Source organism: Strix uralensis, chromosome 4 (assembly GCF_047716275.1).
Source record: "Strix uralensis isolate ZFMK-TIS-50842 chromosome 4, bStrUra1, whole genome shotgun sequence".
Taxonomy (NCBI): Eukaryota; Metazoa; Chordata; class Aves; order Strigiformes; family Strigidae; genus Strix; species Strix uralensis.
The window spans coordinates 89280295-89302272 of record NC_133975.1 but is presented as its reverse complement, the minus strand read 5'-3'; the positions used below and the strand labels follow the sequence as shown (position 1 = coordinate 89302272).

Genomic DNA, 21978 nt, shown 5'->3' with positions numbered 1-21978 from the left:
TTTTAAACAATTAGTAGATGAATGTCCCAGCCGCATGGTTTTCAAATATCTACTGGTGGGTACAGCTGTGCTTCTGTGGGGCAGGTACTGCTGGGACCACTCCTTTGTGTTTGCTGCTGCCTGCAAGTTCCTGTTAGGATTGCACCTTTGCGTTGGCACGCTTTGCACGTCCTTTTGCGCGTCCTTTTTGTGCAAGGCTAAAGGAGCAGCTGCCGTGGACGTCTTTGGAAGTATCTTGTGTGTACCTGGATAAGCAGATTTTGTCAGCTGCTGTTGGTACTCAGCTTTCCGTGAGCAATAACGACTTCAGATATTTGTAGTATTTGTGGATATGGAGAACCTCACCAACTGGGAGGTGTTTCAAATGTTACAGATACTACGCTGGCATCTAGCTCGGGGGCCCGTGGGTGCCAGGCGGGGTATCTTTCAGCCTTGGCTCCAGGCAGTCCTTGTGCTGGGCTGAAGCTTGTTTGTCGTATGGGCAGCACTGGGAGCTTTGGTGGTGGAGCAGAGGGGGTGGAGCGCTGCAGCTGCTCTATAAATAGACCCCACAGGCTAAGATGTAGGAACTAAAGATTGGGTTGCTATGGAGATTGATCTGAATCAGATTACCTGTGGGTCTGTTTTTACAGTGTGTGCACGTGTGGCGACTGCGTGGTCTTGCATGTACAGCAGGCAGCTTTGGCTAAGCATTTGGCTGAAGCAGAGGGGAGAGAGGAGGCGATGCTGAAGGGCCAGCATATGACAAGGATGGGGAAATCTGTTACTATAGCAACCGAGAACCTGAATCAGTCCAGCTTTGCTCTGTGATGCTGCAAAAAGGTTCCTGTCTGTGTGGCATGATACTTCTGTTTGTGAACTAGTTCAGGTCTTATTTGTTCATTCTTATTCGCTGGTATCTCTGTCCATGCTACCTCCATTTTGCTCTGGAAAACTGATGCGGAGGCTAAAGATGTTTGGCTGTGTCAGTACTGTTTTCAGAAGGCAAAGAGATAATATCATTCTGTAGCAGGAAAAGAAGAAATCTTTAAATTATTATCATTTTTCAGAAGGGCTTCCAAGGATGTCTTTTTGTATTACCAAAAATTTTCACAATTCATTCTCTGATTTTCCTTAATCTCATTTATTCTGTCCTTTCCTTGGAGCTTTATGGATAGATGGAAGGTGGAAACAGTTGGGATGCATCAGCTGTTTTATCTGTAAGGAGTTCTTACTGACTCAAGTGATATGTGTGCTCCAGGGAGGATGCTTTTAGAATCTGCCTGCAGTCCTGTTCCCTGCTGGGTGATTTCTTATGCTTGGAACTATCCCCAGGCATTTCGCAAAACTGCACCTATGTTATAGACTAATCATACTAGATAAATATGCCGTTGTCTGTTTTAGGCATGCTTGCAATACTTTGAAAATGCCTCCCTTTTTTTTTTTTTTTTTTTTGGTGCCAAAGTGCTAGTATCTTTTTAGGAGTCATGGCATTGGCATGCACTGCTGCCTTGCCAAGGTGGATGGTAACACACAAAGCAGCTGCACCAGTATAGCAAGTCCATCCAGGTCTGACTTTAGAAATTGTTCCGTATTCTGTCAAGCTCTGGAGAAGGGGAGGTGTTTTAAACTCATCTGCGCAGTCATCTGTGTTGCTTGTGTTAGTAGAACCACTGTAGTATCTGGATGATAGGGATAATAGGCTTCCTAGAATGTTGCATATTTTAAAGTATAAAACTACTAGCAGTGTTTAATGTTAATGTAGCTGTTAAGCAGGGAAAGTGTAAAATGGCTCCTGTGAGATGGGGGCTGCTTCTTAGTACAAGCAAAAATAGTATGTGCTATACCAGAGAGAGTGGCTGGAACCACTTGAAACAGACTTGAAAGAAGTAGTAACCAAAATTTCAGTGGTAAAATTCCATAAAGATTATTAAAATGTCTAAAGACGGGTCAAAGCTACCATGAATAGCTCATATTGTGCTTCAGACTGCATTGATTCCAGTTCTACAGTGAGTTAAGTGGGGTTCCTGGCCACACAGGGGGTTTGGCGGCTCCTGAAGTACTTGCACCTATTTTTCATAGCTTAGGCAGATGGCTGTCTCAGCGTACTCAAGGGGTGTAATGTGAGAAGGGGAAACGTAAGTCAACCAGTGGGCATTGAAACTCCTGGCCCTACTTGTGTTTTGTTTCAGCTTTCAGTTTAGTCCGATTGGTATGGATCTTGCGTTCAGAGTAAACAATGCACTAAGGTCAGGCATAGCGGCTGTAGATCTGAACTGAGTACAGACTGTCTTGGCTGAGCATAAATAGAAATTCAGGATGTTTCAAGGAACTGAAAATTTAGTTGCTTTTGGACATAGCTGGAAATTTGGTCTTTTGCAAGGTGAGATTTCAGTGAACCAGAATTCATGTGGCTCCTGTCCTGTAATTCTTGCTGTCTCCTTCATGACTTCCTCTTTTTTCTCTTAGAAATTAACGTCCCACTGTATGCTCTCCACTCAGTCAGTAAATTGAATTGTATGACCCTGATTTATATTCTAAAGGTATCCATGCACTGGTGAACTGGTCAGTATGATCCTTGTACCAGATAGAAGCTGGAGATAATGGAAGGAGAGGCCTTTCTGGTACCATCCAAAACTGTGGAAGAGTTGTAAGGAAAGCAGGGCTTAACATCTGCTTGTTGGAAAATAATCTGCTGTCTTCATATCATTTTTTCAGCAATGATTTAAATACCTGCTGACTATCATACAGTTGAGTGTAAGGCAGACCTACCAAAGCTGTGTGTGAGGAAAATGACCGTGAGACAAATTGGATTAACGGTTTGTTGTGTTCAAGTTATTCTTTGACTAAATTGCTTTGTTCCTTTAGCTAGAAAGAAAAGAGTTTTTTTTTAAAAAGACTGAAGACTCCAACAGGTAGATGAGACAGGGGTGCTGCACAATTCATGTCTTGGAACTAATTCTGGGCATTGGTCTGACACAGATGGCTCTAAGCTGATAAAATGGCTGCTGCAGTTCTTTCATGCTACCATATCCGTTCTGTGGTGTGGTGCTTTTCGTGAGTGTGTGTTTATATAGTCTTTTATTTCTGGGAGGACTTTAAATGGCAGAATACCATGCAGATTGTCCTCCAAGAAGTTGTGCTACAACCTAAAACGTGGGTGTTTGGGGAATTTTGAAATGTAGAGTAGTGTCAGTAATAGAAGTGTTGTTTTGAACACTTTTTTGTCTTGACTTACTGGTAGGCCGTGGGTTAGTGCTGGCTCTGGCCTTTGTCTTTGTGTCTAGGCTACCGTGCCAATTTCTACTAGTTCGTGAGTATTGCTGACAGCTGCCACAGTACGTGGGTAGTGTTAGTTCTCACCAACCTGTTCACCATCCATGTGAGTGCTTATTTAAATTGTGGTGTTCTCAGATACATGATGTGCTTGTGCAGTATGTTTCTGTGGTGGCCTTCGCTTCTTTATTTTTCTTGAGTTGAAGTTACAGGAAGTTTCTTCTCAAGCACTGCTTGAGGATTCAGTCTTCAAAGGGCTGGTTCCAAGATGTTTTGCAAAGAGAAAGCACGCTGCAGAAGACCTTCTCAGAAAAAGCAACCTAGAGTTAAAACAGCTTGAGAGAGAGAGGAGACCATCAATGTAAAAACCTGTACCATCTCAGAGTTAAGGTAATCTCTCAATTCAGGTCCGAATGCCAACATGAAAGAGGAGAAATGGGAGTACCTCTGGCTTGTTTGATCTCTTTCTGTTCTAAAGTACTCAGTCTGTAAAATCTAGGAGCTAGAAGGATGGTAGCAAATCTGAGAAAGAAACTACCTCTTTATGGCCTGTAGAGAAGCTGTCATCTGTAGTTCTGTGATCATACTATGTTTAATCAAATTTTCCAGACTCCCTTAGTTGCTCACTCCTACCTTTTCTTTGTGCTTGCACAGGCGTTTGCGTGGCCAGATGGTGAACCAAGTCATAGAAATAAGCTAGTAAAAACAAAAGTGGCAAGGGAGGAGAAGAGAGGGTGTTAGTTTTAGTCCATATCAATTCCACAATCTGGTTCACCGTGTAACTGCATTAGTACTTTTACCAGAACAGAGGAGGGAATGACGCTGGCCTGAAAGCAAGTTTTTGGCAGATAGGCAGAGAGAGGTAGGACTGTAATGCCTGTTTGTGTTGGTTTATACAGATCAACTGTGTTGTCTGATTCCAACCAGGAGTAGGAAGGCGAGTTCCAGCAAATACTGATCTAATTGCTCTTTAATTACTGTCATAAGCTGTTACTAGATCTCTGAAGAAGCAAGAGATTGAATAGGAGAAGGCAATAACTTGAACTTGGTTCTAATTCTTCTACCTCTTGCTCCAATCTAACAAAACTTTGTCTTCCAGAAGGAAGCCTTTGTCCTCTTATGTCTCACTATAACTATGGCCTTGTTGAAAATAAGTAACCAAGTAAAGGAGACTCTAGAAGCCCCTGCAGAGTATCTTGATCAGTCTGGTCTCCCTGTGTTGCAGTAGAAATCAGAAATCTTGGAAAGTGCTCAGATATTTTTTTCAAAAACTGACAGAAACTTTGATGTATCACTAGGATGCAGGTTCAGCCATTCCAGAAGCCCTGCATATGTTCCTTGTATTGGTCTGCTTGGCTACTCTTTTGAAAATTTTATGGTTTTGATGGAGGTCTTCATATTGCATACCTGGCTAGCTCCTTTGCAGAACTGTGGGAAAGCTGTGTAATGAATTGCAATCATAAGAGATGTTCTCCAGGCTAGAGAATAGGAGAAAAACCCCAGGGTATGGACAAGTTACTGAAAGGTATGCTAAGGTCATGGTCTTGTAGCCTCGTCCATTACTCTCTAGTCATTGCGTATGTTTTTACTCCTTTGTAAACACAGCTTACTTTCTCCACCTTCACTGAGGGGTAGGATAGTCTCTGTTACAGAGGAAGACCATATGTTTGGTTACCACTGAATAGTGGAAGTTCCTCAAAGTCATACTTCTAGGTTACCTCGTGGTAACTTGCTCCTATGCCCGTGTCTGTAACTGAACAGTGAGTTCCTTAAAAAGTTCTGGGTAAAGCTATTTAGAAAGAAATCAGATAAAGTAGTTCTTCAAACTGAAGGCAAAAAGTTCCACTTGATCACCCCAACTTTCTTGTTCCTCTCCGGTTTATCTACACCAAGATATTTGCAGAATATGTTGGATCAATTGCTGTTGCAAAACAGATTCTACAGTGTTTTCAATAATACTAAAATGAAGAAACAGGAGCTTTACTTCCTGTGTCTGTATTTTGTCTGTTGTTCAGAGAAGATAATTTATAAAAGTATTGTTTCTCAGAGAAGGTAATTTATAGTGCTGTCGCTTAGGAACCTGCAGTGACTGTAATTGAAGATCTGCTAAAACCATGCCATGAAGTGGGGTTTTGTGTGTGTGAGGGATAAGCTTGCTTTCAGTTTATTAATTCATAATTAATACTTACTGACTAGTATGATTTTCCTTTTTTGGTAAATCATATACATACTTTTTTTGTGTGTTTGTGTTTTTAGTGGTATTTGGAGTGCTAATGAACAAAATCCCCCAACTCTGTACCTGGAATGTGAAGGACTGGGAAAAAAGCAGTTGTGTCTCTAGACTTTAAATGTGATTGAGAGATGCTGACAGTTACAGTGCCTTTATGTAACTTTTGGTTGTGAAGTAATGAGAGAACAATCAAGAAAATGATCTAATCTTGCTGAGAATTACAGTTAGTAAATCTGTTAGACTTTTATACAAACAAAATCTAAACTTTATGCTGCAGAACTGAAAGATTTTAGTACAATAGTAATAATCCTCTGAATTCTGTGATAGCCTTCAGATGTAAACATGAACCTTACTCTAAATATGTCCCAAAAGGCAATCAAATAAATTTTTTTAAATATACAATTTTATTAATGCTTTCATTGGTATGCTCAGTAAACTTGTAGTACAGTTTGAGTATCTCCGGTTTTAGAATTTTTGAGAACTTTCTGTTTCAGAAAATTTCTGTTTTCAGATGGTTTTCACATGTAGGTAGGGAACATTGTGATATGGAACTTGATTAATTTTTAAGATTTTTCTTTTCCTTTCATGAATTCAGTGTAGTATGAATGGTGGGATTGGAAAGAACAATTTTATAGTGCTTACTGAATTCTGGATGTTTATTAAACATAGTTATTGGCAAATAGTAATGCTGCAGTACAATATCAGTTGTGCCAAGAAGGTTTTTCCATTATAAAATGGACGGAGAAAGTAGCTAGAAGAGGCATGGGTATCAAGAGTAAATGGTGAAGATAAGATAAATGGAATTGAATAAAGTAATTGAAAGAAACAATAAGATTTACAAGAAGCACTTCTGCTATTGCAAATTGCAATTCTATAGAACAGCAGTTCTGCGTCTTCACAGAAAGTGTTAGAGGTCACAGTCACTGGGGATTGTGAAGGTCATTCTTGCTCTGGGCCATATCCACGTTTGGGAGGGTGAGGTGCATTATATCAGATTGGACTTCTCTTGATATTACCCCTTCTTTAGTTATTCTGTTTATCAGACAGCTAAAGTTCAAGTTGTGTTTTTTTCTTCTGTCATGTTTTGCTGTACAGAATTGCTGAGTGAAGCTCCTTTCCCAAGCACTGTACGGATCCCAGGGATTTGCCTAAGCAATACTTCTGCCCCGAACCATTTCATGAATAGCTCTTTGCCAGTGATACGCTGCTTTGTTTGTCTGTGGTCTTTCTTGAGATCCTCTTGTACTTTTTTGTGTGTTTTTCAGCGCTCTCTGCTTTTGTGGACTTGTGGTTGTGGTTTTATACTCATGAAGAGAGAGACATGTGGATGGCCATGACTGCACAGAAAGCTGAGGCTTTTGGGAAATGTAATTAAGGTCACGAAGTGGCTTGTATGTGTTTGGTATTCCTGATTGTGCTTTTGACACTGTTGCTTTTCTTGATCATAGGTTGAACTTGCTAGACAGTTCCAAGCAGATTCTCTTCCCCGAGGCGATCAATCACGGCTGACTGGATAAGTGACTACTGGATCAATGAACAGAAATTCACTGAGATGACATAGGGAGGGGCGTCAAGGACAATGGTGCAGAAAAAGAAAATCTGCCCTCGGTTACTCGACTATCTTGTGATCATTGGAGCCAGGTAAGGTGAAAGAGTCTCGGCACTGCTTTTGCTTGCACAGTAGAGTGGGGATAAATAGCGTAGCATCCACTGACAAAGCCTTGCTTGGTGCTGAGGAAGAGCTGTCTGGAATGTGTGCAGAATGCTACCATAATGGGAGCATCTGCTTGGCCCAGGGCACTTTTTGAAAGATGCTAGCACAGCCAATGTTTTTTAACTTGAGGTCTTTAGACTCCTTTTCAAGGGTCTGCAAAGGGTGATAAGAAAAGCCAACTTATGTATGACTCTCTGGTAGCCTCTGTGTCTGAACTTCTCTGTTTCCACTGGCATCAGGATAGGGGGATTCACAAACTGAAAGCTACATGCAAGTAAAATACTAGTTTGGGGTTACTTTTCTAGCTTTTGAAGTGTAGTCTGTAAACTCAGTTTAAAAAAAAACAATCTGGACTTGACTTACTTGGCTCTTTCTTCCTCTAATACTCATTTATCCTCCTAGGAATGACATGAATGTTTTCTTTTTTAAAGTCTTATTAACTATCATTAGATAAAATGTTATGCTTATTTACTTAAAGCATATATGAAATGTGGGGTTGACATGTGTGCTGTTTGTCAAATACACAGGTGCTCAGTAAATGTTGTTTTTCTTCATTCAGAGTTTATGCAGTAGCTTTCTGCCAGTCTTATTTAATGGGTTTATTTCTTTCATTTCTAAATATCAGTGGTTTATGTGCATCAGCCTGTTACTTTACCTCCCACTTTCAGAATACTTTGAGTGCAATATATAAATAGCCTAAGTGGAGGCAGTGACATAATCCTAATTAATAATTATTTTTATTATTGTATTTTACGGGCAGAATAATTTAATGGTTTAATTATTTCTTACTGTCTGTAGAAAAATAACTAAGCTTTCCATATGTGTGTCACCGGCTAGGAAAAGGAGGAAGAAGTGTTAACTTGCCTCCTGCAGTGTTGCTTATAGTGTCTGATGTTCTCACTTAGAAATTTGCTAGCATCACTTCTGGACTCCTGCAGTTAGTTCTCTTGCTTTTTGCTGGGCAGTGGTAGCTAGATTGCTAATGCTCAGAGGTCTGTTGTCTCATTAGGCACTTCAACAAATGCCTGTGATAAGACATGGAGCTGACTGAAGTAGCTTCTGCTGCAGAGTCCTTAGGAGCTCCACGTGGCCTTCACCATTACATCTTGTTATCCACCGTGCACAAATAGCAATGCCTTTTGGAAGTATTCCCTTTTGATAAATGCAGATTTTCTAAATGTCTGAGAAGACCCTGTAGCTAATACTACTGCAAAGGCATGAACTGATGATATAGTCACTGGTACTTTGATGACATTTTTTTAAACCATTTACTGCCAAATAGTACCAGCATTATTTGACATTTTTTCTTCAGCAGATGATGCATTAGTTGTGTCCATTAATATTTAAAAGCTTTTTAGGGTTTCTTTTTTCATACAGTATTTCAGTACTTAACTGTACAGGCAGTATAAATTTTGTTACCAATTTATGCTTTATTGCTAACACATTTTTACTTTTTCTTTAATAAAGTATTAGTTTGGGAGAATCAGTCAGCAGAGCTATTTACACCAGTGATTTTCTTTTGTAAATAACAAACATTCTATACTACTTGTTTGGGTTTTCTCACCTCTCAGAGAAAGGCAGGTGTCATTTGTATTTTATGATGGGCAAATCTAAAGTATCAAAGTGAGAAAATGTCTTGTATGAGATCCCATAGGAGAGTGATGGTGGAGCCAGGTCGCTTACATCCCATTTAGTAAACGTGATACTAAATGCTAATTACTTTAGAAAATGGTGAGAGATCAGGCTTTATAGCAAAGGGGTCAAACCAAAGAGAGCTTGTTCTGGGGACATGCTTTTCTTCCTCCACTATGTGGATCTCATACTATTTCTCTGGCAGTTATTTAGTAACTTTCATGGAAAAATAGTGGTAGGAAAACAGTTAATAGCTTGAAAGAATCTGTTCTTCTGGTAGAAAATTAGAGATAAACAGTATTGCCTTTCTGTCTTTGTGTTCTGTTAGTGATTTGTGGTACAAAGGTTGGTGACCCACACTGTTAAATAGGTCTGCATGTTACTACCCAGCTTTTATAGTAACTTACACTTCAAATCCAACTTGAAAATCAAACACAGAAATATATGTATCTATGATTGCTGGAACTTTTTAATGAAAATTTTATAGGATGAGGTCCATATCATTCCATTTGTCTGAGTTCTTTCCAAGTAAATTCTTGTTTTTCTCAGTTAGGAATTGACACTGGATTTTCTCATTTAATTTTTCATCTTGTTCATAAATGGCTGAAATCCGGGGGGTTTTCATCTGACTGTATATTTGGAGAGGGACAGCGTATTTCCTATCTAAGCATTGCCCAGAGACCCGTGCAGTTAAATTAATTTTGGAAATCAAAGTCAGGGAAACATCACACTGTGATGTTCTCCTGGGAACAACATACTCCCGAAAATCCTTTTCTTGGTCAAGTTTGAACAGGCTCCTCGTTGGGCCTTGATAATGATGGTACAGACTTTTTAATTTAACCTTTCTGCAGCTGTGACCTTGTGCTAGTGATTGGGCATTGTGGCTACTGACTGAGAAGCTGCACTTCCCCTGTATAGTAGGGGAGAGAAGAAGCAAAGATGAAGCTGAGCCCACAGGCTCCTGACACGTTAGTAGAGAGATACTAAAAATTTTTATTGTCATTAGACAACTATGTATGTGGTTTTTGTTTGCTTTTTTTGTAGGCAGCCAAGCAGTGATAGTGTTGCTCAGACTCCTGAACTGCTGCGACGTTACCCTCTAGAAGACCACGTGGACTTTCCTCTACCGCCTGATGTTGTATTCTTCTGCCAGCCAGAAGGATGCCTGAGCGTGCGGCAAAAACGCATGAGCTTCCGTGATGACACTTCCTTTGTCTTCACACTGACAGACAAGGATACAGGTGTCATTCGCTATGGAATCTGTGTCAACTTCTACCGCTCCTTCCAGAAGCGAGTACCCAAGGAGAAGGGAGAAGGCACAGGGGGACATCGAGCTCGGGAGGGACAGAAAATCCCCAAATCTGGGGAGGTATCTGCACCCCAAGAGGAAGTGGGCACTGAGAGTTCAGAGAGCAGTTCTTCACTGCAGGCCCCAAGTACAGAGTCCACCCCGGATGTGAATCGATCACCGCGCAGTAAGCGTCTGACCAAAGGCAGCCATCGCTCTCGGAACAGCACTCTGACTTCTCTGTGCATCCTTAGTCATTATCCCTTCTTTTCCACCTTTCGTGAATGTCTGTACACCCTCAAGAGACTTGTGGACTGCTGTAGTGAGCGATTGTTGGGCAAGAAGTTGGGGATTCCTCGTGGTGTGCAGAGGTATGTTGAGGGGGAAGAAACAACTCTTCCCTCCCGCTGTTTGTGTCCATGGCTGCAATTGTCTGCATGGTGTGGTTGCAGAAGCAGCCAAACACCAATGGTTGACCTTTTTGCTGTGTTAACCCAGAATCACAGTAGAAAAAGGAAAATTTTTGTCATGATTTCTTTAAAACTCCTCTGTCTGATTCTGTAGTCTGGTATGATTTTCATTTTTGATACGCCTAAGGAGGCACTATCCTGCTAACAACTGACCAAGCATGATCTTTTCTGAAGCTGAGCACTGATGCTGTTATTGTTGCTATGGCATATAAGCTCCGTGGCAGTGAACGTCACGACTGATTCTCTGGCAAATTAGAAACAGCCAAGAAATAACAGAATTTCCACTTGGGACAAGAGGGAAATGATGAAAGTGTCCTTAATGAGCTTATGAAGCGATCTGAACTTCAGTGTGGGAGAGAAAAGACTAGAGAAGTAGGAACGGCTGAAAGAGCTCAAAGTACAATATTTGAAGGGAAGAGGGAGGAGAGGTAGAAAACAAAGGAGTTGTCTAGGAAGCATATGGGGATGGGGGTTGGTAACAGCAAATTAACAGGAACTTGGAGTATTTTTAATGTAATGTAGTAATCTTACATATCTGCTATTATAATGTTGGGTATGGAACAAAAGCTCTTGTACTGTAGGGTAGGAAGAAACATTGTCTTTATGTATATCAGTCATGGATGTATGTTTGTGCTATTGTGCCTGACACCTACGTTCCAGGATGATATTTTCCTTTCCAATACGCTAACTGAAAAGAGAAAATATAAAATGAATCTCTGGAGAAGGAGATTATCTCAATAGTAAGAGGGATGGAGCTGTGAGATAGCTCATAATGTGAGTTAAATAGCTTGGTACACTCCAAATTAAACTTGTCAAAAGCAAAAAATGACAGGACATTGATCATTTTCAACTTTATAAGCCCTTTACATTTTGTATGAAAGGGGAAGTCTGTCCTGTTCACAGAGCAGTAGCCTACTTCTTGGGTTACTACCCTGGAATAGTTCTAGGAGAATGTCCTGGGCTTATGACTGACTCCTACTTTAGCAGATTTGTCACCTGGATCCACTGGCTGTTGGGGAAAAAATGATTCTGTTGGAACAAACTTTTTTTTTTCCCCCCAGCCCTGCAATGGAAGTATGTATTAAAGGACCTTATTTTGTCACTTGGTTTAGTCTGATAATTACTGAGGCAGAAGAAAGCTAAATTTCATTATTTTCCTCAACTCTGTGAGCTCATCTGAATTTTGAAAGGGGTACTAAAGTATTCCAGTGTTTGAATGGCATGTGGTATTTGAAAAATTTGCTCTTGTTGGACATAATTCTTAAAGAGAAGAACTGAGTGACAGATGAGGAGGGCACGAGAAGGAATGCTTAGCATACATCTCTGGGAAAAGTAAAGCAGCAGATTTGAATTATGGTGTGGTTTGCAGGCTGTGACCTGGAAAAGTAGAATAGTTTTGAAGTGGTGGCAGAATAAAGGTGAAACTGAATCCTTACAGCTTGCAAAAGGTTGAGCGTGCCTGTTAACAACCTAATGTCCTGTGCATTACAAGTGGCTGAAGGAAGAGTGGAGGATGAGAAGCATCACAGTTCCTGAGAGGTGTATCACTCAGCATCATCTCAAATTGCCCTTCTTTTGACCCCTCCAAATTTCTCTAATTTTTCTTCCTTTCTGAAGCCTCCAAGTGTCATAATCTTTTTCCTTTTTATATTTTTTTAAAGTTGTGAACTGTAAGGTAAAACGTCTAATTTGAACCAATATCATTCTAAGGGCTCTATTACAGTAACTGAAGATATTTATCAGGCTGAAGTTTTTTGCAGGATGGCTACAGCAGGTTTGCAGCCTTCACTGAAGTGGACAAGCCACTTTGCTTCCCTTGTCAGATGTGGTCTCAGGTTTTGAAGCTCTGAAGGCCCTGAGCAGTGCTGTACATGTGTTTTGGCCAGCCTGTCTGTGAGCCACAAGTTTGCAGATTGCTAGCTTCAGGCATGGAAAAATTGCTGCTTATTTTGCTAACATACCTAAATACTTTCTAGAAATTTCTATTCTTCACTGAAATGCATCCATTTCTGCTATGGGTTATTCAGCTCTTAAGAATGATACAATGCAGTTTAGGATAGGGTGAAGGAGAGTATTTTATCATGCCAGAACATCTGGGAGATCTTGGTGTGGCATATTTTTATTATCTCAGGTGTAGTTCCTATTCTTGCAAAGGTTTGTAGAACTGCTGGAAGCAGAATCCTAACAGTTGATCAGTCTGCTGCAATTCTGGACAAGATATGAGAGTATCCTATGTGCGTGCTGAATTTTAAGCACCAGGGCTATGAGACATCTTCAGAGATCTGGACCTAACTGAACCCTTGAATGAACGAACTCTCAAGTAGAAGTGATGTACTTGTGTTGATTCTTGCCACAGAAAGATTTATACTTCCCCATGGTGGTTGTTTCAGTAAGCTTAAAACCCTACCTTCCATTCCTCTGTGTGACCAACTGTTTGTTAGCTGCATCTTTTAATTCTGGTGGATCTTGCCCTTTCCCTGGAAGAGCCTTGCGGAATGGCTGTCAGGTGAAGTTCTTGGAGTATTAACCTTGTTGTTCTCCCCGGACAGGGATACCATGTGGCGGATTTTCACGGGCTCGCTCCTAGTGGAGGAAAAGTCTAGCGCGTTGCTACACGACTTGCGAGAGATTGAGGCCTGGATATACCGGCTGCTCCGTTCACCAATGCCTGTTGCTGGTCAGAAGCGGGTGGATGTGGAAGTCTTGCCACATGAGTTGCAGCCAGCTTTGACCTTTGCTCTTCCTGATCCATCCCGCTTCACCTTGGTGGATTTTCCATTACATCTGCCTTTGGAGTTGTTGGGAGTGGATGCTTGCTTGCAGGTGCTGACCTGCATCCTTCTGGAGCACAAGGTGAGAAGGGAAGAGTTGATCTTTGATAGGTATGTAGGAAGGTCTGCCCTTTTCAAAACCAGGGTAGGCTGTATGTGTAGAACAGCTGACTCCTGCAATGCCTGGAATCGATTTGTCTGGGGGGGGGAAGGAATAGCTCCTTCCGAGGTTTCTGTTTTGAAAAGTTTTGCTCTCACTCAAAAAAAGCACCTGAAGCTTCTTTTCAGTCAGGTTAATGGAGGGTCGTCCAGTTCACAGCCATCAAATTGGAGGCCTGCAGGCTGTGATCTTTGCATAACCCTGGGGGCGAGTATTAGAAGTGAAAGGTTGCTGCAGCCCTGACGTGAGGTTCTTTGGTTGCAGGTTGTATTGCAGTCCCGAGATTACAATGCTCTCTCAATGTCTGTGATGGCCTTTGTGGCTATGATCTACCCATTAGAGTACATGTTCCCAGTCATCCCTCTGCTTCCCACCTGCATGGCCTCTGCAGAACAGGTACATGTTTTTTCTTTATTGGTCTTTTGCAAAGGATGTTTCTGTGATGTCTGAAACTTGTATAGCAGTAGTCCTTGTTTTCTTCCCCACTGTTTTCTCAGGGATTGCAGAACATTCTTTGAGTACCACTATTTAAATCGTAGCTAACACTTACTTAGGATATCTTCAAAGCATGCTTAGTAAGATTCAAAGCAGTAGTTTGCAGTAGCTCACAAGCAATGGACTGAGAGGCCACAGATCCACAATATTATGACGAGTATTTACCCCCCATCCTCCCCCCAGCTGAGTATTAGGGTTTGTTGGGGAGGGTCCAGAGTGATACTTCAGGATGCTTGAGGGCTCTTGATTCAGAGTTTAGAAACTATTGCCTGCAATTTATTCTCCTCTGAAATACGAGGTGTTGAATTACTTCAGCTGGGAGCCTGGGTTTTGCCAATAGTCAGCTCTCTGCAGGAGCTCATTCTTTTGCTTGGAAAGATAGAATTCAGGCCATTTCACTACTTCAGTGCTATCCCGCAACTGATGCTGCAGGTTTGTTCTTGCACCACACTTGGAGGTGACCAGCTGTTCTAGATTTAAAGAATAAATTAGCCTCCCAAGCCACTGGTATCAAGCTGCTATGTGCTTATTGATTTAAACCTTTTCTCCCTGCTGATTCCTTTATCACAAACAATCTGAATTTCCCCTTAGGTTTTCCATATACATTTGAAAAAATATGTCGATTTCTTCTGCTTCCTAGAGATGTTATTGTTTTGAAACCCAATTACCATTACAAGGTTAAGGGTAAAGCCCTTGCATGGGTAAAGCCATATTTACAATTGCACAGACTCAGTCTGAGCTGAGTGTATTCATCTGTGACTTGCTGCTTCTCTAATTAGGCTCCTATTCTGAACATCTTTTTTCTTGGTCCATGATAGATGTGGCAAGCTGTTAGACAAGCTAAGTTTTTTCCAAAGAGCTGTGCAGTCATATAAATGACATTCCTGGGGGTGGGAGGGTACGGGAGGTGGAAATTTATTTTCTTCTAGATGAAAGTAGAAGCTCTGTGAGCAGGAGCTTTTTTTTTTTTTAAAATGTTTCTATTGTATGGAATTAATTACTAATTTATCAATGCCTTGTGTGTTGTCTCCTCTGCTATTAACATTCTGTAGTTAATTAATAAATAAATATTTGGGAAGAATATGGTGATATCAAATGCAGATCTTGTCCTTGTTAAAGTCTCTCTTTCTCTCAGTTGCTTCTAGCCCCTACACCTTACATCATTGGTGTTCCAGCAAGTTTCTTCCTTTACAAACTGGATTTTAAAATGCCTGATGATGTATGGCTTATTGACCTGGATACCAATAGGGTAAGTGGCGCCCATAAGGACTTGTGGCTTTGTTTCCAGGGAACTGTGCACTTTCATCAGTGTACCCACTGACAATTTAAGAATGCCTGGCCTCAGTCTGCCTTTGCCACTTCCTGTCTTTAACTTCAGGATTCTGTTCCTTTTTGTGTCTCAAGGTCCCCAATTCTTTTGCTCATAAGACATTCTTTTCCAGTTAATACATCTGGCCGTAACATTAGAAGATAAATCCTCAAAAAAATGATAAAGATGTCATTTGAGTAATTGTGACCCTATCTCTTATAGTCCTACCTAAGAAACCCAGTCTGTTAAGAGCCTTCTGGCAGCATTGGTTGTCATAATTCAAATGGAACTATATACCCCGCTTTCTACTGGGGCATGAGCAAGGCTAATTTAAGGGAAATGTATATAACATCTTCTACTTGATGGAAATTCCAAAGGATGAGTGTGGGTTTGTTCAGACTTCTCTTTTTTGTGGTATATGATAAAGTAACTCCTCCATTGTTTGTGGTATTGTAAACAATAACAACCATAAAGAAGTGAAAATCAGAGTATTGATGCAGGTGTCTGGTGTGGGGGTTGTGTTGTAGGTTTTTTGAATTTATTATTTTATTTTATGGCTTTTATTCCTCTGTCTCTGGCATGATGGAGATTCAGGAGTTTCTGGTTTGGAAATTACTACATCTGGGGAATTTTCAGACTGTTGCTGTGCTTAATTCCAGGTGATCGTTCCCACAAATGCAGAATCTTTGCCAGCACTGCCAGAACCAGAAGCTTCAGAGCTGAAAAAGCATTTGAAACAGGTAATAAGCACTTTGGGGAAAGGACTCAGATTCAGTTGAACTTAGCAGATGTGGTCTTGCAGCGCTCTTCTGCTATGCTGGACAAGAATGCAAGTCAACAAATGTAAAGCAAAATGTGTTAAAAGCAGGTGTGTATTCTGGCTCATCAAATGGATGTGGAAATGTACCAGACTACTAGAATACTCCTGTTCAGGAAAGTGCCCCTTGGTCAGGCATGGAGAGGTTTCCTTCTCTGAATGTGAGGTGGGCTAATCAATATGGTGGTTGATTAAACAAAGTTATAGGGGTGTCTTTGAGATCCCTGAGCTGTATGACTTCCTAACATTGTCTTCTCCTGACTAAGCTAAATGCGAGACTTTCATCTTGTTTCAGATCTCTCTCTAGTTTCTCCAGAGGACTTCACTGTGATTTTTGTTACCTGTTTCATCTTTTGCTGTCTCTGCTGTTTCCACCTTTGTCACTTGTAGGGGAAGCACAGGACTAGGAATTTTCTGTTAACCTGTTTAAGATGCCTTTTTCAGTTAGTTGGCCCCATGTTAGAATGCAACAGCATTTTGAGCCTGAAAAGCAATATCAGATACAGATGTTAAGTGGTATGTATCCAGCTGCTGCTTTTCTATCTTAATGGAGAGAGTTAATTTGGAAAAGTGAGTGGTCACTGAGGCTTATAAGTGCAGTTAATTTCTTAGCCAGGTGAGGGATAATTTGAAATGCTCCTGGACGCAACAAATGGTTTCTGTTTTTACTGTTACTGTAACAGACAGTTACAACTGTCTGTTGTTTGGGGCTAACTTGTTTCTAGTTGGTGCAGAAAGGTCCATATTCCTCCTTTACATTTGCCACGTGGGCTTTAAACTCTGACTTGATCCATCAAGCTATGATCATCTTTGTTTCCCCTCCATTCACAGATCTGTGTGTGAGGTCTCAGTCTCTCCTCTCAGGTCCTGCTAAGCCATTAATCAGCTTGGGTCATCCTGGCTGATCGTGTCAAGCAGGTTTTATCTCTTTATTTCTGTTTTCCTTATGCACGCTGCATGCAGTATCTAAAGGTAAAGTGTGTTACTAATGTGATGAGGTCTGCTCTTTTTCTCTCCTTGTAGACCAGGAGAGAAGAGTGTGTAACCTCTGTGATACCCCAGTACCTGCTGTCAGATGGAAGCGATGTATTGCTTGGAGTTTTGTTAGATCAACCTTTCCCCTACTTCTGCCTCACCCCCTTGCAATTTCAGGCACTATTCAGCAAAACACTCTTGACTAGTTGGATATGAGAAGAACAAATTGCAATTTCCTTCAAGACATGTTTAAAATTCTCAGAGTGATCACCCAAATTCAGGTTACATCCCTATGTATTCCTATAGGCATTATCATTAAGGTTTGACCATTGTCAAGGGAGAGTGCTACTGGTTGCAGTGCAAAGTAGAGGAGACTAAATTGTGGCACACATCACTAAGGTGAATGCTTTTGTGTGCCTTTGGGTCTTATGTGTGCCTTTGGGTCTTAGTGTCAATGAATAAAATTCAGGATATCTGCTTTTCAGCTGCAATAGGAAATCCTTAGCTGCGTCAGTTAAGGACAGCAGTCTTCCCACTTTCCAAAGTGGCCAGATGTGAATGTTTGGGGGTGGGGCAGTTAGACGTCTCTCCCAAGATGTGCCTATTTTGTGGTCCCTTTGATTTCCTCTCATTTGTGATATTTTGTAGTAATAGATTTTTTTTTTCCTTCCATCTGTTTCTCTGTGGTCATGTGTTCGTCTTGGCTCTGATGGGCTGCTGGTGTTATCATATGATCTTCCATCTTGCCTCCAGTGTCTGGTTAGCATGACTGCAATCACTCAGAAACAGCTGCTCACTCCTGACAACAAGGTTCTTTATTTTATTCTTTTCCCCTCAATTTTCCATTTTACCCTTTTCCTTTGGAGTTTTGTTTTTTGTTTTCTTTTATAAATTTATTTATTTTTGAAATAAAAAAATGAAAACTCAGGGGCAAATGGGAGAAATGAGGAAGATTTAGGATAGGTCTGGGTGTCCAGGACTGATTTACTGTTTGTGCTGCTCCAGTGCATATTCTTGAAGATCTTATGAGGGTTGAAGAGGATGGTAGCTTTATGGAGAGATGAAGACCTCATTCAGATGGGAAGTGGAGGTTTGCAGGGATACAGGCAGATGCCTGTGTTAAGGTGTCTCCACATTGTCCTGGGATATCAAACTCACTGGTTGAATGGCCAAGTTGCAAGGCAAGTTTCAAGGCCACTAGGTCCCAAGATGTATTCAAATTACACATGGGAATAACTACAATAAGTTGTACACAGTGCCATACTGCTAGTGGTCCAATTTGGACAATCTGTTTTCATGTCATGAGTGATCTATCAAAGTGGACTTCTGTGCTACCCCTTGCCTGGCTCCAGGACTGATTCATCATTGAGGAGATCGTTTTGGCAATCCACATAAAGGAGGGCCTGGAGATATTTGTTGACTCAGTGTAGGAGATGGTTTAAGACAAACTAATGGAGCACAGTTGTTGCAATTGCCTAGAGGACAGGGTAGCTCTGATCTCTCTTTTGTCCCTTGAATAACTTTTCTTGCTGAATGTGTGCGCAATGTTGTCCTTTGTTAGGCACTGGCCAGCATGAGTCTGAATACTCAGCCCATTCTTAATCTAGAGAAGTTCCACGAGGGGCAAGAGGTGCCACTGCTGCTGGGAAGACCGCAGAATGATTTGCAGTCTACTCCCTCCACAGAATTCAACCCTCTGATCTATGGAAATGATGTGGACTCTGTGGATGTGGCTACCAGGTGAGACTGAACAGGAAGGTGTTGTTGAGTCTTCATAAAGTTTGCACTTGAAGGCAACACAGACACTTCTTGGGGTCCTGTGGTGGAAGCAGCATCTTCCATGTTCTACAGCAGGTTCTACTTTACATCATGGGGAAAAAAAGAGCAGAAATTACAGTGTTTATCTCAATCTGTTAACTACATGAACATAACTGTGTATCTTGAGGGGGTGTTTTGTTTCTTGCTTTTTCATATAGATTATCCAGTTTACCTGGACTTGTCAGTTTGATGTTGTATCCTTAAATCACAAGCCTTGAACTAAAAAAAAAAGCTGGAGACAGTTGTCGCCTCAGCTAGCGGGTATGAGAACAATGTCCCTCATTGAGTGTTTCTTGGTGTTGAGGTGTTGAATTAAAACAAAGTGATTTCTTATGTGTTTGTTTTTTTTTTCTTTAAAGACAACTGTTTTCTAAGAAGACTTAGTTTTTCATAGTGGGTTGCCATTCCTCAAAGGTTTGAAACATTGCCTACTGCATACCTTTTAAAGGCTTTCTGTCTTCTTTTCTGTGGTGTTCTTGCTTTTATCTGATATATTGTCCTCTGTTTCTTTTTAGGGTTGCTATGGTGAGGTTCTTCAACTCACCAAATGTTTTGCAAGGTTTCCAGATGCATACTCGAACTCTTCGTCTCTTCCCACGACCAGTGGTGGCCTTTCAGGCAAATTCTTTTCTTGCCTCTAGGCCAAAGCAAACACCTTTTGCAGATAAGCTTTCCAGGACACAGGCAGTAGAATACTTTGGAGAATGGTCACTCAACCCTACTAACTATGCTTTCCAAAGAATTCATAACAGTAAGTTTTGGTCTTGCCTTTCCTGCACTTGGATGTAATGTAGGAACTTCAGAAGCAGAGAGATTCTAGGGAAGGACTTAGTTTTACATCATATTATTCCTGCTGGGGAGGGAAATGCAGTTCAAGGAACATTTTTCTATTTTTATATGTTGTCATGTGTTTCTATCAAGTTAGCCCTGCTATTAATCACTCACTCCAATTAATTTTACCTCTTCTTTGGTTACGGAGAAGTCTTGTAGGCTTCTTAGAGTAGGGACTGTCCCTTCCTTTGTGCAGGACTTAGTAGGGTGTAGCCTCACTGCGAATGAAGCCTTTGACACCAATAAATGAGTTCAATTAACTCTCCCCTTGCTTTTGTGCAGATATGTTTGACCCAGCGCTGATTGGTGACAAACCGAAGTGGTATGCTCACCAGCTGCAGCCCATCCACTATCGTGTTTATGACAATAATTCACAGCTGGCCGAAGCACTGAATGTCCCAGCAGAGAAAGAAACAGATTCTGATCCCACTGATGACAGGTTAGTAGGGAGTATGACCCTAGTCATATGATAGTTACTTCAGATTGCTGGCCTCTCCTACTTCTCGTTTGCAGCCTTTTCCTGTAGCCTACCAGGTTGCTGTTTCATTTCTTCTGTCTGGGCAGAATACTGACACTGAAGTAAATTGTCTCACTCCTCACAGCAACCTCTTATAACCCTTTGCTAGTGTCTTCTCAAGCCTTCATTTAATGTGAATCTCCATTTGTATTTTCCTGTTTTCTTCTGCTACCTGTGTACCACTTGACATTTGGTATTTCCTCCCACGCTAATGCTTTTTTCTTCCATGCTGTTCTTTTTCCGGTTATTTTTATTGCAGTACTACAAGTACTCCCACCCATCCTACCACTCTTTCAAATCTCTACTCGGTGCACATAGTTATGTGAAGCTTGTTAGTACTACCCACTGCCTGGGACCTCCTTCTCTGCTCAGTAAAATGAGAGTAAACTTTTTTGCTATAGTAGTCTTGGCCATATTTCCCAGAGTTTTGAATCTAGTTTTATTATTCTTCATTCTCTGCTAGCCTGTGAGATCTTTCAGGCTTGGACTTGCACATCTTTTATGTTCTACACAGCACCAGTGGTCCTGTCAGAGTGTGATTTATCATTAGTATAAAGAGGGAATGCTCTTGTGATTTCCAGTTCCCTTGAAATCGTCCTACACACACACACTGAGAACTAATACACTGCTCCTTGCTCACTTATGCTTGACCTCATTAACTTTGCTGAGAGCCTTTAAATGTCTTCACATATTGTCTCCTCATGAACCTCAAAATTATTTCATTTGCTCTGACCTTTCATGAAGCTGGCTTCTGGCTCTTGCCAGAAATTTGTTTGTAGAGACTGTAATATCTTGATATTTTTAAGAGGCCCATGAAAAAGTGCTGATTCACAACTTTGAAACATCAGGCCCTCTGTTGCTGTTATGCTGCCACTCATCTCTCTTTCTCACCTTTTGTGGCAGTGGCAGTGACAGTGTCGACTATGATGACTCAAGTTCCTCCTACTCCTCCCTTGGTGACTTTGTCAGTGAGATGATGAAATGTGACATTAATGGCGATACCCCAAGTGAGTAACTTTGAGCTTTGCTTTCACAAGGTCCACGTAGGTTCCTCTTCCCTATTCATCTGCACTGTGGGAAGAATGCCTCCCCTAAGTCCCTGAATCAGAGCAAAGTATTGTTCCATTGTAGTCTTGTTCTGAGGTAAAAGTGTTTTCTATACTCCTTCTTCAATATCCAGGGGTAGGCTGAAAAAAGACATTTCTCCTGCTTATAAACAATGCCCTCCAGAGGACACTGGAAGGAGGAGGAACAGAAATAGGTGCTGCTGAACAAAACTGGCTAGATCTGGAAACAACCTGCTGCTGCCAGTAGATACTGTGCAATATGGGCAGCAGAGTACGAGCTTTATCCTGCCCTTGCATATTGGTTCTCAGTGCTGGCTTTAATGAGTCACTCTATCCTAGTGGGGACAGGAAAATGCATTCTCTGTGGCTTACACGGAGGCTGCAGCTTCTCTTGTGAGAGTGGGAAAATCTCACATTCTTCAGTAAACTAAATCTAGGAGTACCAACACATTTCCCGTGTCCCAAAGACAAGAGGTAGTAATCATAAGTTGCAACAAAAGAAACTGCTTGGACATAAGGAAAAGATCTTCATGGTTAGTGCAGTTAAACAGGTTCCCAGGATCACAATAGAATGTCAAGCCTCGAAGTCTTTCAAAACTCAGTGGGACAGTGCTCTGAGCAACCTTCTT

General features: G+C 41.2%; 1 protein-coding gene across 28 annotated transcripts in view; it reads left to right on the top strand.

Annotated features, from left to right (window-relative positions):
* The window catches only part of MADD (MAP kinase activating death domain), a 75682-nt gene that overhangs the window by 6930 nt on the left and 46774 nt on the right, over window positions 1-21978 (top strand). For 15 of the 28 annotated variants that reach the window (XM_074867661.1, XM_074867681.1, XM_074867674.1 and 12 more), the window contains exons 2-12: window positions 6934-7126; window positions 9876-10490; window positions 13139-13442; window positions 13785-13916; window positions 15151-15264; window positions 15984-16064; window positions 17870-17926; window positions 18678-18856; window positions 19450-19685; window positions 20048-20204; window positions 21183-21289. In XM_074867661.1, coding sequence (XP_074723762.1) covers window positions 7065-7126; window positions 9876-10490; window positions 13139-13442; window positions 13785-13916; window positions 15151-15264; window positions 15984-16064; window positions 17870-17926; window positions 18678-18856; window positions 19450-19685; window positions 20048-20204; window positions 21183-21289 — 2044 coding nt within the window. In that variant the 5' untranslated portion in view covers window positions 6934-7064. Of the gene's footprint in view, window positions 1-3565; window positions 3646-6933; window positions 7127-9875; window positions 10491-13138; window positions 13443-13784; window positions 13917-15150; window positions 15265-15983; window positions 16065-17869; window positions 17927-18677; window positions 18857-19449; window positions 19686-20047; window positions 20205-21182; window positions 21290-21978 lie in introns of those variants that run through there. The other 13 variants (XM_074867684.1, XM_074867682.1, XM_074867680.1 and 10 more) reach the window with 4 other exon arrangements.